The sequence below is a fragment of the Lissotriton helveticus genome, chromosome 1_1 (assembly GCF_964261635.1).
Source record: "Lissotriton helveticus chromosome 1_1, aLisHel1.1, whole genome shotgun sequence".
NCBI classification, from domain to species: domain Eukaryota; kingdom Metazoa; phylum Chordata; class Amphibia; order Caudata; family Salamandridae; genus Lissotriton; species Lissotriton helveticus.
This window is the reverse complement of record NC_136057.1, coordinates 971283893-971300311: the sequence shown is the minus strand read 5'-3', so window position 1 is coordinate 971300311 and position 16419 is coordinate 971283893. Positions and strand designations below refer to the sequence as shown.

At 53.5% G+C, this 16419-nt stretch overlaps 1 protein-coding gene across 4 annotated transcripts in view; it reads left to right on the top strand.

Annotated features, from left to right (window-relative positions):
* The window catches only part of TASOR2 (transcription activation suppressor family member 2), a 1020110-nt gene that overhangs the window by 992096 nt on the left and 11595 nt on the right, over positions 1-16419 (top strand). For all 4 annotated transcript variants that reach the window (XM_078677333.1, XM_078677324.1, XM_078677320.1 and 1 more), the window contains one exon: positions 6650-6758. In XM_078677333.1, the coding sequence (XP_078533459.1) occupies positions 6650-6758 (109 nt within the window). The remainder of the gene's footprint in view (positions 1-6649; positions 6759-16419) is intronic.

The following is a 16419-nucleotide window of genomic DNA, read 5'->3' as shown; positions in this document are numbered from 1 at the left end:
GTATGCTCAGACGTGAGTCCCTTGCTCACTTTGCCACTGGATTCAAGCAAGCCGGGCTGAAGACGGCTGGAATGACAGAAACCGGTCCTCGGAAGCTTGTTTCCGGTCCAGGGAAGACATGGCTTGGCAGTTCGGGCTGGACTAATCCCATGAGGCACAGTGTCAGACTGATTTGCATCTAGCCATGTCTGAACTGGGGTGGCAGAGTGGGCTAAAGAACGGTGATGGATTAAACCCAGATCTTTTGACTGGGTGTGAGTGTTTGATTGATTCAGATGCTCCGTCCATCACCACCCCCTTTTGTACCGCTCGTTCTACCTGAAGCGCACACAACAGTTCCGGTTGGATGACCAACTTTTTGTTGGCTACGTGGGCACCAAAAAAGGTCAGGCCGTGCACAAACGAACCATCTGTCGGTGGGTTGTTCTGTGCATCAAAGCATGTTACTCGTTGGCTAAGAAGGAGCCTCCTGTGGGGCTGCATACCCATTCTACCACGGCAACGGCAGACACTACTGCCTTGGGACACTGCGTTCCCTTGCAGGACATTTGGGCGGAAAGTTTATCGTCAGCAGTACCCCTGTGCGTCGGTAGGTGTCGTCGTGCGGCTCCGCGTGCGACGTTGGCGCCGGGATGACGTTGCAGGAGTTACTTAGACACGCCCACGTGCGCTGACGTCAGTTCTTTCTTTTTCCGCGCCAGCAAGTGCAGATCCGGGAAGAGAAAGTACCCCCCAGTCACTTTTTGACTGTTTTTTTTTAGGCCTTTTACCTCATCTTTTCGAGTCTATCGACTCCTGGTGTCATAGGGATGCCCGGGTTCAAGAACTGTGGGGACTGTCACCTCATGATGTCGATGAAAGACCCACACCGCGTGTGTCTCTACTGCCTTGGGCACGACCACGACCCCAAGTCGTGCCCCAACTGCCGGGTCATGGCGCCGAAACCTTTGCAGGAACAGTCCCGAAAGTTGCCTGAAGTCCGGCAGTCGGCTCCGCGCCGCTCGAGGTCCCGTTCCCGTGGGAGGTCGAGGGACCGGTCGCGAAGTCGTCACCACCATTCTCTGGGTCAGGTAAGTAGAAGCATTCCAAGAAGAAGACGAAGAAGCATTGTCGCTTTTCGACTTCCCCTCACCTGTCGTGCCACGCGGCTGAGGGTGCTGGCATTGCCACCCCGTGGCTGCAGCGGAGCCTGCGACCTCACCCCCCCCAGTATACCCCCCATTCCCGGGTGTGGGGGTGACGCCTGCTCAGGTGCAAGAGTTTCTTCCTGCCATGGCCTGACTCTTTGGGCCGTCTAGCCCAGCTGGTCCGGCTGCGGGCCCTGAGGGCCCGACTGGGGGTACTGCTTCGCCATCTCCGGCGGCTCCGGCCCCGGTGTTGCTGGCGGCTCCGGCGCTGCAGCCCTCCAAGGATCCAGGATCGAATCCCGATTGACGCTAGTTGACCTAGTGACACCTCCACACTCCTCGGGACGACGTCGTCCCCAGGTTCAGCGCCTACCCAGACACAGTGACGGATCGACGTCGCCCGATGCCTATACCGACGCCAATGGTTCCTTTTGTGCCCTATGTCCCTCCTCCTTATTTTGAGCCTGTTCCACAGACTTCGGAAGAAGAGGAGGACTAGGAGGGGTCTGAGGACCCTTTAGCTCAGGACTGTGCTTATGATCAGGACTGGGCAGAGGATTTGGGGGAGGCCAGTGGTCTTGACACCTCACCTGACCTTGGCAAGCTGTCTCCTCCTACCGAGGCTACGGAGTAGGGAGCCAGTTACGCAGTGGTGTTGCGTAGGGCAGCCAAGGCTCTCCACCTCGAACTCCCTACGGTGGCCGTCAGGACTAACCTCCCGACAGAAGTGCTCCAACCGGCGGCTACCTCTTCAGAGCTTTTGCTACCCTTTAATGAAGCACTGTCCGACGTTCTTTTGGGCACCTGGTCCAGGCCCAACACAGGGGCTCCTGTGGAGAGGAACGTGGCCCGATGCCATTGCCCGGCTCCGGGCGACCCCCCCTCTTCCTTACCCAACACCCCACCCCGGAGAGCTTGGTTGTCCAAGCCTCTGCGTCCCAGAGCGTGTTCCCTACAGCACCTCCGGAAGGGGAATCCAAGAAGCTGGATCAGTTTGGTAAGAAACTGTTTTCATCTGCCAGCTTAGGGCTGCGGTGGGTGAACACTGCATGCCTCTTGGGCCGTCATACCCATTCTCTGTGGGACACTGTTGTGCAGGTGCTGCCTAACTGCCCGGAGGAGGTCCAGATAGTTCTTTCCCAGGCGGTTGCGACCGGGAGAGACGCAGCAAAGTTCACCATACGTTGTGGGTTGGACACCGCCAACTCACTGGGCAGGTCGATTTCCACGACTGTGGCGCTTCTGCGTCACGCCGGGTTGAGGAAAACTGGCTTCTCATGGGATGTCCAGAACACTCTCATGGACATGCCCTTTGATGCATTCGCCTTTTTGGCCATAAGGCAAATAGTGCGTTGGAGCGCTTCAAGGACTCCCGGGCTACGGCCAAGTCATTGGGCCTGTCGGCCGCTCAGCCTCCTCCGCCTTCTGATTTTTGTTCCTTTCGTGGCCACGGAAGGGGCGCCCCACAGCGTTCGCAGAGCCACAGACCACAGCAGCAGCAACAACCTCAGCGTGGTCGTCGACGGGGAATCGCCGGGGCGGTTCAAGGGGCCAGTGGGCAGGTGGGTCAGTCCACCCCCGCAGCATCCACTTTGAAACCTTCCTAGTAACACTTTTCAGGCCCATCAGACGCCAGTGGGTATATGAATACTCCATCATCTCCACCACTGGCGCAACATCACTTCGGACAAGTGGGTGCTGCAAATTGTCCAAAGGGGCTACTCCTTCCCCTTCGAGACAACCCCGCCAGCCATGCCACCTCAGTACCACCGCATGTCACTTGGCGCTTCTCCAGCAGGAAGTTGCGGTCCTTTTGGCCAAGAGGGCCATCGAGTGCGTTCCGACGCCAGAAGTAGATTGTGGTTGTTATTCCCACTACTTTCTAGTTCCAAAGAAGGACAAGGGCCTGCATCCTATCTGAGACTTTCGAAACGTCAATCGCTTCCGCCAGAAGGGGAAGTTCATTATACTCACACTTGCTCAGGTCTTGTCTGCCCTAGACCCACAAGACTGGATGGTGGCGTTGGACTTGCAGGACGCCTATTTCCATATTCCCCTCCTGCCTGCTCACAGGCACTACCTGCGATTCACAGTAGGACACGAGCACTTTCAGTTCACCGAGCTCCCCTTTGGCCTTACCAGCGACCTTCGGGTGTTCACGAAAGTGAAGGCGGTGGTCGCAGCTCATCTGCGCAGATCAAGGGTTTCAGTCTTCCCCTATCTCGACGACTGGCTGTTGAAGGCGGGCTCACCCCAAGCAGTTGTCTCCCACATCCAGTCTACGGTCGACCTCCTGCATTTGCTGGGGTTCTCCATCAACGTGCCGAAGTCGCACTTGATTCCCTCGCAGAAGCTCCTTTTCATCGGAGCGGTTCTGGACTCGGCGTAGTTTCGGGTTTATCCTCCCGAGCAGTGAGTCTGGGACATTCAGGCTATGATTCCGATCTTTCAGCCTCTGTCCCGGGTTTCGGTCAGGATGACCCTTCGACTACTGGGTCTGATGGCCTCCTGCATCCTGCTGGTGGATCATGCCAGGTGGCATATGTGGGCTCTGCAGTGGGACCTGACCTTCCAGTGGGCACAGCACCGGGGTAATCTGTCCGATTACGTCCAGATCTCTGCAAGCACTGCACGGCAATTGCAGTGGTGGCTCACAAATCGCACTTGAATTGGGTCAATGGCAGATCCCTCTCCTTTCCCCAACCGGAGCACACAGTGTTGACGGATGCGTCCCATTGGGATGGGGCGGCCACATGGGGGAGGCGGAGATCAGAGGCCTCTGGTCTCCAGCGGAGTCCAAACTCCACATCAACCTTCTGGAGCTTCGGGCTATCCGACTTGCACTGAAGGCATTCCTTCCCTCAGTCATGGGGAGAGTAGTGCAGGTGTTAACCGACAACAACACCGCCATATGGTACTGGAAGAAACAGGACGGGGTGGGGTCGTGGACCCTTTGCCAAGAGGCTCTGCGCCTCTGGGCTTGGCTGGAACATCAGGGCATGTCCCTGGTGGTTCATCACCTGGCAGGTTCTCTGAATGCCAGGGCGGATGAACTCAGCCACCGGTGCATGATGGATCACGAATAGCATCTGAACTCGGACGTGGCGCAAGGTCCCTGTCAGCAATGGGGAGAGTCTTGGTTTAAATCTATTCGTCACCGAAGAGAACGCGCAATGTCATCACTTCTGAGTGTTGGAATTTCCAAGGCAGCACTCGCTCGTCAACGCTTTTCGTCGCGAGTGGAGTTGCGGTCTGTTGTATGCCGTTCCACCTATACCACTTATGCCCAGGGTGCTGAAGAAGATCAGGCGCGACCGGGCCCAAGTCAGTCTTGTGGCTCCGGACTGGGCTCGAAGAGTATGGTATCCCGAGCTACTCAGTATGAGCATCAATCCCCTGATCCGTCTGCCTCTTCGGGAGGATCTTCTGTCGCAGCAGCAGGGGACTGTCCTCCACCCGAACCTGTCCAGTCTCCACCTCCTTGCGTGAAGATTGAGCGGCGGCAGTTGACGTCTTTCGACCTGCCTCCCGAAGTCTGTAATGTTATCTTGGCAGCCAGGCGTCCCTCCACTAAGACTGTATTCGCCTGCAGGTGGAACAAGTTTGTGGCATGGTGCACAGCAGAGGCTGTGGATCCCCTTTCTGCCCTTCTTTCGGAGGTTCTTTTTTTCTTCTCTCCTTGGCCCAGCAGGGCTCTGCTCTGGGCACTATCAAGGCCTATCTCTCGGCCATTTCCGCCTTTTTAAGGCTCCCAGATCAGCCTTCCCTTTTTAAGTCTCCTGTTGTAAATAGATTCTTGAAAGGATTCCTGCACGTTTCCTCCTGTTCCTTTCGTGATGCCTCAGTGGAACTTGAATCTAGTTCTTACTTTTCTGATGTGTGCTCCCTTTGAGCCACTTCACAATTGTCCTCTTCGTCTTCTCACTCTAAAGACTACTTTCCTGGTTGCCATCACCTCTGCCAGAAGGGTGAGTGAGCTCCAGGCTCTCTTTTCGAAGCCTCCTTTTCTCTTCTTTTCTGCCAAAGGTTGTCACTGCCTTTCACAACGGGCAGACCATCACTTTGCCCACCTTCTTTCCGCCTCTGCATCCCTCAAAAGAGGAAGAGAGGCTCCACCAGCAGTACCCAAAACGTGTGCTCTCTTTCTATGTGGACCGCACACAACAGTTCCGGGTGGATGACAAACTCTATGTTGGCTACGTGGGTGCCAAGAAAGGTAGGGCTGTGCACAAGCGGACCATCTCTCTGTGGGTCGAGTGTGCATAAAGGCTTGTTACTCCTTGGCTAAAAAGGAGCCTCCGGTGGGGTTACGCCCTTTCTACCAGGGCGACGGCAGCCACTACTGCTATTGGACGGGGAGTTCCCTTGCATGACATCTGTCAGGCAGCTAAGTGGGCCTCGCTGCACACGTTTACCAAACACTACTGCTTAGACAGCCAAGTCCGGAGAGACGGCTTCTTTTGCCATTCTGTTCTCCAGGACTTTCTGGTGTGACCTTGGTTCGCAGACCCACCACCGGGGTTGGTATTGCCGGGTTATCTATTCTAAGGTAAGGAATCTATCACTACGTATTTCTTTCAGACACACAAGTCCCTTACCTTCTGTAACGATATATGTTTAAGAAACATTAGTAGTGATAAATTCCTTTCCGCCCCACCCATCCTCCCAGTTCTGCGAACCGATTTCTAGGGTTAAGGTTATCCCTTTCAATGCCCTAGTTTCATGGCACCAGTGGTCAGTTTCTTGCATGACTCTGCGTTCCTGGTGTGGAAAGTCATGTACAGAACTGACGTCAGCATGCATGGGCGCGTCTAAGTAGCTCCGGCGATGTCATCCCTGCTCCAATGCCGCACGCGGCGCCGCACGGCGACGCCTTATGTCGCGCAGGGGTACTGCTGGCGAAAAACTTTCCGGATTCAGACTGACGCGTGGGGGTAATTCTAAGGTAAGGAATCTATCACTACTAATGTTTCTTACAGATATATCGTTACCGAAGGTAAGTAACTTGTGCGTTTCTGCACTACGACCAAGGTTTAAAGGAATGTCTGCCTGTATGATAGAAGGGTTATTATCTAACTAGTATTTATGTCAACTGCATGGCTATGTAGAAGCGGCATTAAAAATCGCAGTGTTATCTTAGCACACTTGTTTCAAACTACATTATTAAACCTCAGTTCTGCATTGCATTAAATATTTTGAACCAAGAGGCTGTGAAATCCTTGAGTGTTATCAAGGGCAACAAAGGTTGAAGACACTTGAGTGGGTCATCTTCTGTTCTGGTGAGCAGAAATAAAAACATGTTTGGTGGGTTTGACCTAATCAGTCTCTAACTCAAAGGACATATCTGTGTTTTTGCCTTCTCTGATGTATTTTGAGTGCTCATATCTGTTGAAAACCGCTTATATTCATAGATTCCTCAAAGCTGGGCACAATTTCTTGAGCTCACATTTAAACTATAATGTAATTCCTAATAGACTATTTTCGGCCTACTGTGTTTTAATTGTCAATTTTTCCACTTCTAGAAAAGCCAAATATTGTGAAAGAAACATGCACAAAACATGGAATTGTTGTTGTTGATGTGAATACATTTGCAGAAACTGTTCAGAAGATGACTGTTCCATTTTATAGCTGGTAAGAAAATTAGGAAAATGTGTTAATAAGGTTTTCTGTTGTACAAATAATTTGTGTTTCTCTCTGACACATAAATATCCTATAAACATCCTGGGAAAGATCCATCTATAGAAAAGCTTTAAAAAGGTAAGAGTTTTTTAAAGTATGGACAATTTCCCATAGTTTTAGGATAGAAGCCAACAGGCAACGTTTCCCATTCTAGACAGACTATATAAAACCCATAAGACAGAAAGAATTGCATAATACCATACAAACATGTTACATCTAACATGATTGGATGCTGCAAATAATGTGGATACAAATGCAAAAGTCTGGCAAAGTGCTGTAATTAACCTAAAGGAAGTGTACACTAATGTGTGAATAAATAAATAAAATAAACTGAGAACTTTCCAGACACTTCAGGACTTGGCGTAATATACAGGAACCTCTTGTAATATGAAGGAGTTGTTCTAATGCTTAGTGTTATGGAGTCCCAAACCCTAGGGGGACTCCCATGGAGTGATTGCTTTAGTGTTGGTGTCTTTTTGAATGCTTGGATTTCAAGGAGGAAGTAGTCCGCACTCTGAAGTTTTTGTTGGCCCTGAGATTCCATTTTGAGTTAAATAAGTAGGCAGTTCCGAAGTGTTTTGTGTTGTGATGGACACTTCTAACCGCAGATTCCTCACCTTTAAATACTCCCCAGGCTGGACCTGAAAACATTCTCAACAGTCCTGGATGCCGCTAGGTGGCGTTGTGCAACTCTATGCCTGTTCTACCCAGACCTGGATGTTTGGAAGTGGAGCGTCATACAAGCGTTACCCCTACACACCAATGTCAGTTTTCTTTCCCACACCTTCCGACCCTGATCTGGAGCTCCACTCACTCTTTTTTAGGTCTCGCCTGAGCCAGGCATGCGTTGCTCTGTGAGACATTTAGTAAGTGGTTTTGCGGTTACGCGCCTGTGCACGTGCGTAGCCGCCATCTGGCTTTTTGTCATGGCTCATTAAGCCTTAGAGCGCGCGAATCACCTTCTCCCCTCCCTCCTTGTTATTCACCGGGCTGAATTTGTGCGTCCGATGTTTCTGCTACTTTTTCCGCAGGTCTGCTCCTTCACTCGGCAGGCAGGTAATTTCAATGACCTCACCCGGGTACGGTCTTACATTCTCCCCAAGCCCACAGGCCTCCATAGTGGCACCCAGGAGATCACACCAACCTTTGGCCCTCCCAGGTTGCACTGCAGGACGTTCCAGAAGTACGGCCTCAGGACGGCTTCAATGTTCCTGGGTTGTTCATTGTGCCGGTAGGCCCCGCCCACTGGTGCAGCCGCTTCAGGCACTTCCTGGTTGCTGGACAACTGGGGGTCGGCGGCGTTATCGCATCGGCTGCTCGCAGCCAGGGAACTCTGACTTGGTGCATTCAGCACCAGCCTATTGACGCATGCTGGCTCAACAGCAGTTCTCCCAAAAACGGGGCACTTCCCCCACACTTGGAAATTGCACAAACTAGTGCTCCAACCTCCACCACGCACTTTCACTGTGGAGTGCACCGCACATCACCGGGGGTGCACACACTCACCAGCTGCCAGGGGGGAGGGGAGAGAGCCCTTCCTTAACAAGCTCTCCCCTCCTGCTGCTCCACACACCAAATGCACTTTCACTGGCGCTCGTCAGGCGTTTCCCAGCTCCTTCGGTTGAACTCACAGACTCGATCCAGTAAGCACCCGAACACTTATGATAGGGATTGCTCAGAGGAAAAATGCACATAGTTGCTGCTACGGCCCTTCATTCTTCAAGGTCGACATAACCATCATCATTGCGAATGCTGGCAGTACTGTGTCACAAGACCGCGCTCGCAGGATGACAGGGCTCTAGCGGGTGAGCACAACCGCGAGGACATGGAGGCACTCTGGGATCAGGGAGACCACTGTTGTTACAAGCGTGCGCACATGGCCCACAACATTGTTCATCGCTTCTATGCCAGTGCCTACTAGAGTTAAACATGCCTGCCAAGCTTCGCCAGATGCATGTGTTATAGGTTAAAGTGAGATGGTCTTATGCACGCTTCTGTAAACCATTCACACAAAATGATTGGCAGGGGCGCATATAAAATACATTCAAAACAAATGTTTTTAAGGTCCTGCCAACCTGCAAAGCGTGTGGCATTATGGTATCGACATGAGGCCACTGATGGGGCAGTTAGTGTGTAGCTGTGTGCCTCTGTATCACTTGTCCGTTTATTAAACTAATAATACTTTTCATTTTATACCTGCGTTGTGGAAGCACAACACTTAGCTACTGGGGAAGATCTAAATGGGACCAGCCAGTGCACTCGTGTTGTCTTGGGACAGTAGAGGAACACATACTCCATACTTTTCAAACAAAGTACACCGAGCGAAATAAAATAGCCAAAAAAGGGAAGCGAGGCACATGTTAAAACTTATCCATACACTAGTACGTACTCATTGTGCACATTCACGACTGCGGGCGCCCCACCCCCAGAAGTACCAAAGATGCGACTAATCTACACAAATCATCTTCCTTAACATTTGCTTATGCGGATCCCGAGACAATATCTCTTGATGGTTTTTGGTCACTTGGGAGTGGTGCTCCCAGTTCACTAAAGCGAAACTGAAACATGGCAGTAGTATGACTGCCGCCATTATGCAGCCAGAAGAGAACAGGAATGTTATTTTATTCCTTTTAATTTCCGCACTGGTAGCAGGCTAGCAGCCTGAGGATTTTTGTGCAGACATATGCAATAAACGTAAAACTTTACACAAATATAAAAGCGAACAAGTGGCTCAGCTGCCAAGGTACAGCACCTAATAAACAGCCTAAGTATGTTTGTATACATTTAATCATTTTTTATGACGCTGTGGACAATATGAGGCTGGCGAACCAGCTAAAGCTGTCTCTTTGCCAGACCGAAAATGGGTCTAAGGGCGTGGTCTGCAGCTGAGAGGAATGGCCGCGTTCTGAAGCGGCTCCTCGGCCCTCACCGACCTTTCAGCAATTCATCCCGTTGCCTGCATGTGCATTTCCCTCCGCACCCAGGGGGAATGTCCTACTGCCCATCTGGACGTGCACGGCTAGCGCCTCGGCCGCTCCGGTGTCCCGTGGCTGCGACTGCTCCCCGGGGATCCGCTGACCCTGGGCCTTGAAGATGGCAGCCGAGACCGCTGAACGCCGCGGTGCCGGACTCCGGGACTGCTGCTGAGGCCCGGACGCCACCTTCACAGTGATCTGGCAGTGGCGGAGCTGCGGCAGACGAATGCCCACAGTGCCGAATGGATCCCGTCTTTCTGGCTCACGTGAGTGATGACCCTGACCTGAAGAGGGAGGCTCCCCCTGGTCTCCGGGGTGATTTTCACGCGACTCCCCGGCTTTGGGCCTGCTGCCGAAGACCGCCTACTGTTGCATGTGATCTCCCTGAATGCCCGTATTGGCCACCGCAAGCTGCACCACCTAACTTGCATATCTCCCTACCCCTTACACCATACGGTAGCACCGTATACTGGGACCTGGCACTTGGGGACACTGCCTCGGCCTCACACGATCGGCGCAGGCTGGAGCTGGGCCTTGCGGCCTCTGGGGTTGTGTGCACGGCCTACAGCTGCATTCTTGCATAGACTGCTTATATGCATCTCGGTTCTAGGTGGCCGTTTGAGCTAAGGCGGCCCAGCCCTGGATGCGGCCCTGCCTTTCCTGCCCAAGAAGCGACGACCGGACGCTGTGGCTGTTTGTCTGCGTGGAGTTGCCCCCTCTTTTCTTGGCCCCTGGAAGCGCCGACTGACCATTCTGATACTCCGCCACAAGGCGCCCTGACCACGCGAGCTCAGCCCCGAATCGGTGGTCCTCATAACGGGGCCTAGTCCCGGGACACTTCTCCCCCCTTCACCTGAGCTGGCTTGTTTGAATTTCTCTAGCACAGGGCACCCGTGGACACAGTTTGTGTAATACACCACAGTAGGGGGCGGGCTCTTCCTGGTCATCATTGTGTCCGACCTCTTGGCTCTTGGTCGCACCTGAGATTTGGACATTCTGGTGGCGACGGTCCGGCGGGGGTGGTGATTGACTGCCCGTACCAGTGTGTTGGTGTCTTTCTCCTATCTGGTTGCGTGTTAATCCACGCCGCTGGACTGCAACGCGCTTGGCAGCTCTCAACATGGCTTCTTCTAAAGGCGGTAGGCCGTCCACACAGCAGCAGCTTAATAAACTCTCATGGGGATCCAAAGGGGACAACAAAGAGGCGAACCCTGAGCCGACGCCTAAAACTGCTACCCCCCCACCTACAATGCGGCCACCTACACTGGAGGATGTGATGGAGGCGATAGCTGGTGTCCGCTCCTCTCTGGAGACCCGCATAGACTCTGTGAACATAGAGGTCACCTTGTTGCGGGCGGATCTCTGAAAGATGGACTCCAAAGTTAAAGACATAGAGGTCAAAACCACAGCGCTCATAGATGATACCTCCACCCTCCAACAACAAGTGACTCAACTCCAAAAACAACAGCAGCAAATGGGGGAACTCCTCGATGATTACGAAGGACGCGCAAGGCGCAACAACCTCCACCTCCTGGGAGTTCCGGAACGAATGGAGGGGCCAGCTGCCGATCTTTGTCGAGAATTTAATCCTGAAACATCTCCAGCCCAAGCAATTATCTAACTATTTCTCTATTGAGCGGGCGCACAGAGTTCCAGGTGGGAGGCCGAAACCCGGGCGTTCCCCCACCCCATAATCGCTCGAGTCTTTAACTTCCGTGACCGAGATGTCATCCTTCAAACGGCACGAGCGGGGCCACCCCTACACCTCGAGAATGCCCACATCACGATTTTCCCTGACTTCACGGTGAAAGTGCAGGCTCGAAAGCGTAGTTTCCTAGAAGTCAAGAAGGCCCTACCTGCTAAGAATTTAAAGTACGCTATGCCGTTTCCCGCTAAATTGCGGGTGGAGTCAGAGGGCAAGACTTGGTTCTTTATGTCCCCTGATGAGGTTTGGGACTGGCTCGAAGGTTGGCATCAAGTAAGTGCAATTCTTAATAATCGTCGAGAGTCTACTGATCGCTCTGGCCGGAGCCCGCTCCCGGAGAGTCAGGATTTGTTCACTGACGGCAATCAAGAAGACCAGTGACATTTTTTAGTAGCTGGGGCCTCCTTCGCTAGTTGGCCCAGAAGCCGTTCACTGCTTTGTCTTGTTACTGCTGGCTTTTCCCACACGGCAGGCCACTTGCCAACTGGTTTGTACTCATCCAGGGCCACCATGCACTCCTTTCTCAGGTCCAGAAACTATGAACCGTCCAGTTTTTCTTATTGTTTATTGTAATATGTAAATGCCACCACCGATACAACTTGACCTAAACTGCGCAGGCAACATGATCTTATAAGCTATAGGCGAGGGGTCACATGGCTCTCCGCTCACCCCGTCAATGTTTGGGAGGGCGACAGGCACTCTGCCTAGTTGGGGTGTGGATAGTTTAAAGTCCGCGGGCAGGGGGGCAGGGTCGGGGGTTGGACAGGGAGGGAGGGGGGTGGTTTTGGTTTTGTTGGTTTTCTTTGGCGCTTACAGCAGAGTCTTCCTTTGTCACAATTCACATCTTCTCCAGGGTTCAATCATGGCGTGTCAGCTCCTTCGGACATCACCTAGTCCCCGAGAGGTCCGGAGACCCTCAGATCTTGCGTTCCTCCTTATCACAGACACTCGGCAGTACACATTGCCTCTCCTCTTGTCACACCCACACAGACGCCACATTATCCACCACCATGCCGCGGACCCTCTCTAGGACCATCACGATAATGTCGTGGAATGTTAACGGGTTGGGGCACAAAATAAAACGAAGTATAGTCTTTCAGTACCTACGGCCCCACTCCCCCGACATCGTATTGTTGCAGGAAACGCACTTAGTGCAAGACCACTGACTCATTGTCAGTGAAATTGCTCTCCCACCCTCGCAGCTCCGCCATTAAGTGAGGTGCCCCTGCCCCTGCACTCTTGAGTGTTGGTGATCGAGGCCCTCCTCCACCCGCAGGTTTCCCTGCGCCTCATCCCTGGTGGTCCAGTGGACCTCTGTCTCCTTTCTTTCTTTCTGCTCCTTCACTCGTTTTTCTCCACTTTCTATCTTTCACCTTTCTGCACCTCTGCTCTTTTGCGCCTTATTTCTGCCCATTTCCCTTTCTCTCCCTCTGCTCCTTCACTCGTTTTCACTCGTTCTTTTCCCCTTTCTATCTTTCACCTTTCTGCACCTCTGCTCTTTTGTGCCTTATTTCTGCCCATTTTCCCTTTCTCTCCCTCTGCTCCTTCACTCGTTTTCACTCGTTTTTTTACCCTTTCTATCTTTCACCTTTCTGCTCTTTTCTGCATCTCTGCTCTTCTGTGCCTTATTTCTGCTTATTTTCCCTTTTTTCTTTATCCCTTCTTTCCTCCCTTTACCTTTCCCCGCCGCTGCTGCCCCCGCGGCCCCTCCCCCCCCCCCAGCACGACCGGCCCAATCCAGCTCCCCTCCCCGCTCCCGCCTCCCAGCTGTCCAGCCCTCCCCGACCCCTACTTAATGGCGGCCACTGCGGGGACAGGCGAGCAAGACCACTGACTCATTGTCAGTGAAATTGCTCTCCCACCCTCGCAGCTCCACCATTAAGTGAGGTGCCCCTGCCCCTGCACTCTTGAGTGTTGGTGATCGAGGCCCTCCTCCACCCGCAGGTTTCCCTGCGCCTCATCCCTGGTGGTCCAGTGGACCTCTGTCTCCTTTCTTTCTTCTGCTCCTTCACTCGTTTTTCTCCACTTTCTATCTTTCACCTTTCTGCACCTCTGCTCTTTTGCGCCTTATTTCTGCCCATTTCCCTTTCTCTCCCTCTGCTCCTTCACTCGTTTTCACTCGTTTTTTTTCCCCTTTCTATCTTTCACCTTTCTGCACCTCTGCTCTTTTGTGCCTTATTTCTGCCCATTTTCCCTTTCTCTCCCTCTGCTCCTTCACTCGTTTTCACTCGTTTTTTTACCCTTTCTATCTTTCACCTTTCTGCTCTTTTCTGCATATCTGCTCTTCTGTGCCTTATTTCTGCTTATTTTCCCTTTTTTCTTTATCCCTTCTTTCCTCCCTTTACCTTTCCCCGTCGCTGCTGCCCCCGCGGCCCCTCCCCCCAGAACGACCGGCCCAATCCAGCTCCCCTCCCCGCTCCCGCCTCCCAGCTGTCCAGCCCTCCCCGACCCCTACTTAATGGCGGCCACTGCGGGGACAGGCGAGCAAGACCACTGACTCATTGTCAGTGAAATTGCTCTCCCACCCTCGCAGCTCCACCATTAAGTGAGGCGCCCCTGCCCCTGCACTCTTGAGTGTTGGTGATCGAGGCCCTCCTCCACCCGCAGGTTTCCCTGCGCCTCATCCCTGGTGGTCCAGTGGACCTCTGTCTCCTTTCTTTCTTTCTGCTCCTTCCCTCGTTTTTCTCCACTTTCTATCTTTCACCTTTCTGCACTTCTGCTCTTTTGCGCCTTATTTCTGCCCATTTCCCTTTCTCTCCCTCTGCTCCTTCACTCGTTTTCACTCGTTTTTTTCCCCTTTCTATCTTTCACCTTTCTGCACCTCTGCTCTTTTGTGCCTTATTTCTGCCCATTTTCCCTTTCTCTCCCTCTGCTCCTTCACTCGTTTTCACTCGTTTTTTTACCCTTTCTATCTTTCACCTTTCTGCTCTTTTCTGCATCTCTGCTCTTCTGTGCCTTATTTCTGCTTATTTTCCCTTTTTTCTTTATCCCTTCTTTCCTCCCTTTACCTTTCCCCGCCGCTGCTGCCCCCGCGGCCCCTCCCCCCAGCACGACCGGCCCAATCCAGCTCCCCTCCCCGCTCCCGCCTCCCAGCTGTCCAGCCCTCCCCGACCCCTACTTAATGGCGGCCGCTGCGGGCCGCGGGCTGCGGGCGCGCCGCTGGTGCACCGAAGGCGCGTCAAAGGCAAGCACGTCTGCGCCCGTCTGCGACCCGTCCGCGACCAGCACCAGGATCCCTGGACCTCCGCCCCGCCAACGCTACGACCCAGCAGCACTCCACGCACTCAACCTAGGCTGCAACAACAACTGCAAGCTAGCATCACCAGCCGACACCCATGGACCCTTCAGCTGTCACCGCTGCCGGCACACCTGCAGCACCGCCAAGAACACGGATCCAGCACAACCCGCCCACAAGAACACAACCGAACCGAAGACCCTGCAATGCATCCTCCTCAACGTCCGATCCCTCCACAAACACGCCACAGAAATCTGGGACCTCCTCGACAGCACAACCCCAGACGTAGCATTCTTCACCGAAACCTGGACCAACACCACCTCGGGACCGGACATCGCCATCGCCATCCCCCAAGGATACAAGATCTCCAGGAAGGACCGCCCCATCCACCCAGGAGGAGGAATCGCCATCGTCCACAAATCCAGCCTCCGCCTGAGCACACTCCCTGACGAGTCCACAGAACTGATGGAACACCTTCACTTCAAGATACTGGCCAGCCCCACCGCAGCCCTCCGAGGAACCCTCATCTACCGACCCCCTGGACCCCGCAGACCCTTCGCCAACTCCATCACGGACATTATCTCCCCGCAGGCCATCGCATCCACCAACTACACCCTGCTGGGAGACCTCAACTTCCACCTCGACAATCAACTGGACCCCAACACCACATCCCTCCTGGACAACCTCCACAACATTGGACTCCGCCAGATCGTGACCGAGCCCACGCACTCAGCAGGACACACCCTCGACCCCCTCTTCACTACAGGAAACTCCATCACCTTCAGCCACACCACCGAACTCCCATGGACCGACCATCGTTGCGTCCACTTCACCTTCAGAACACCCACCATCCACAGACACCAGCACCTGCTTCCACAAAGAAACTGGACCAAAATCACTGATGACCAGCTCACCTCTTCACTCAACAACTCCACCCCAACCATCGCGGAAAACGACGACCCCAACACCGCAGCCCGACCCCTGCATAGATGGATCTCGGACAGCACCAACACCATAGCCCCCCTCAAGAAAAACAACAATACCCGTGCCAAGAAAGCCAGATGGTTTACCACCGAACTTCGAGAGTCCAGGCGCACATGCCGCCGCCTCGAAAAGGCCTGGAGAAACACCAAATCCACAGAAGCCCACAACAACTTCAGAGCCGCCACCAACGCCCACCATCAACTCATCAGAGAAACGAGGAAAAAAGCGATTGAAGACAGAATCTCCACCCACGCACACAACAGCAAGGAACTCTTCAGCATCATCAAGGAGTTCGCCCAACCCACCAGCGAGTCTACCGACATCCCTCCCTCACAAGACCTCTGCGACAAACTCAGCATCTTTTTCCACCACAAAATCAAGAGCATCTACGACAACTTCGACGAAGACAACCAACACACTGAACCCTCACCAACCACCCCCGACACCCGGAAACCAGCGATTGATGACTGGACAGCCCTCACCACCGAAGACACACTGAAGACAATGAAGTCAATCCACTCAGGGGCCCCCACGGACCCCTGCCCCCACCACATCTTCAACAGAGCCGCCAACACCATCGCACCCATGCTCCGCCAAACCATCAACCGCTCCCTGGCGACCGCCTCATTCCCCGACGACTGGAAACACGCCGAGGTCAACCCCCTCCTAAAGAAACCCTCAGCGGACCCCACCGACCTCAAAAACTACAGACCC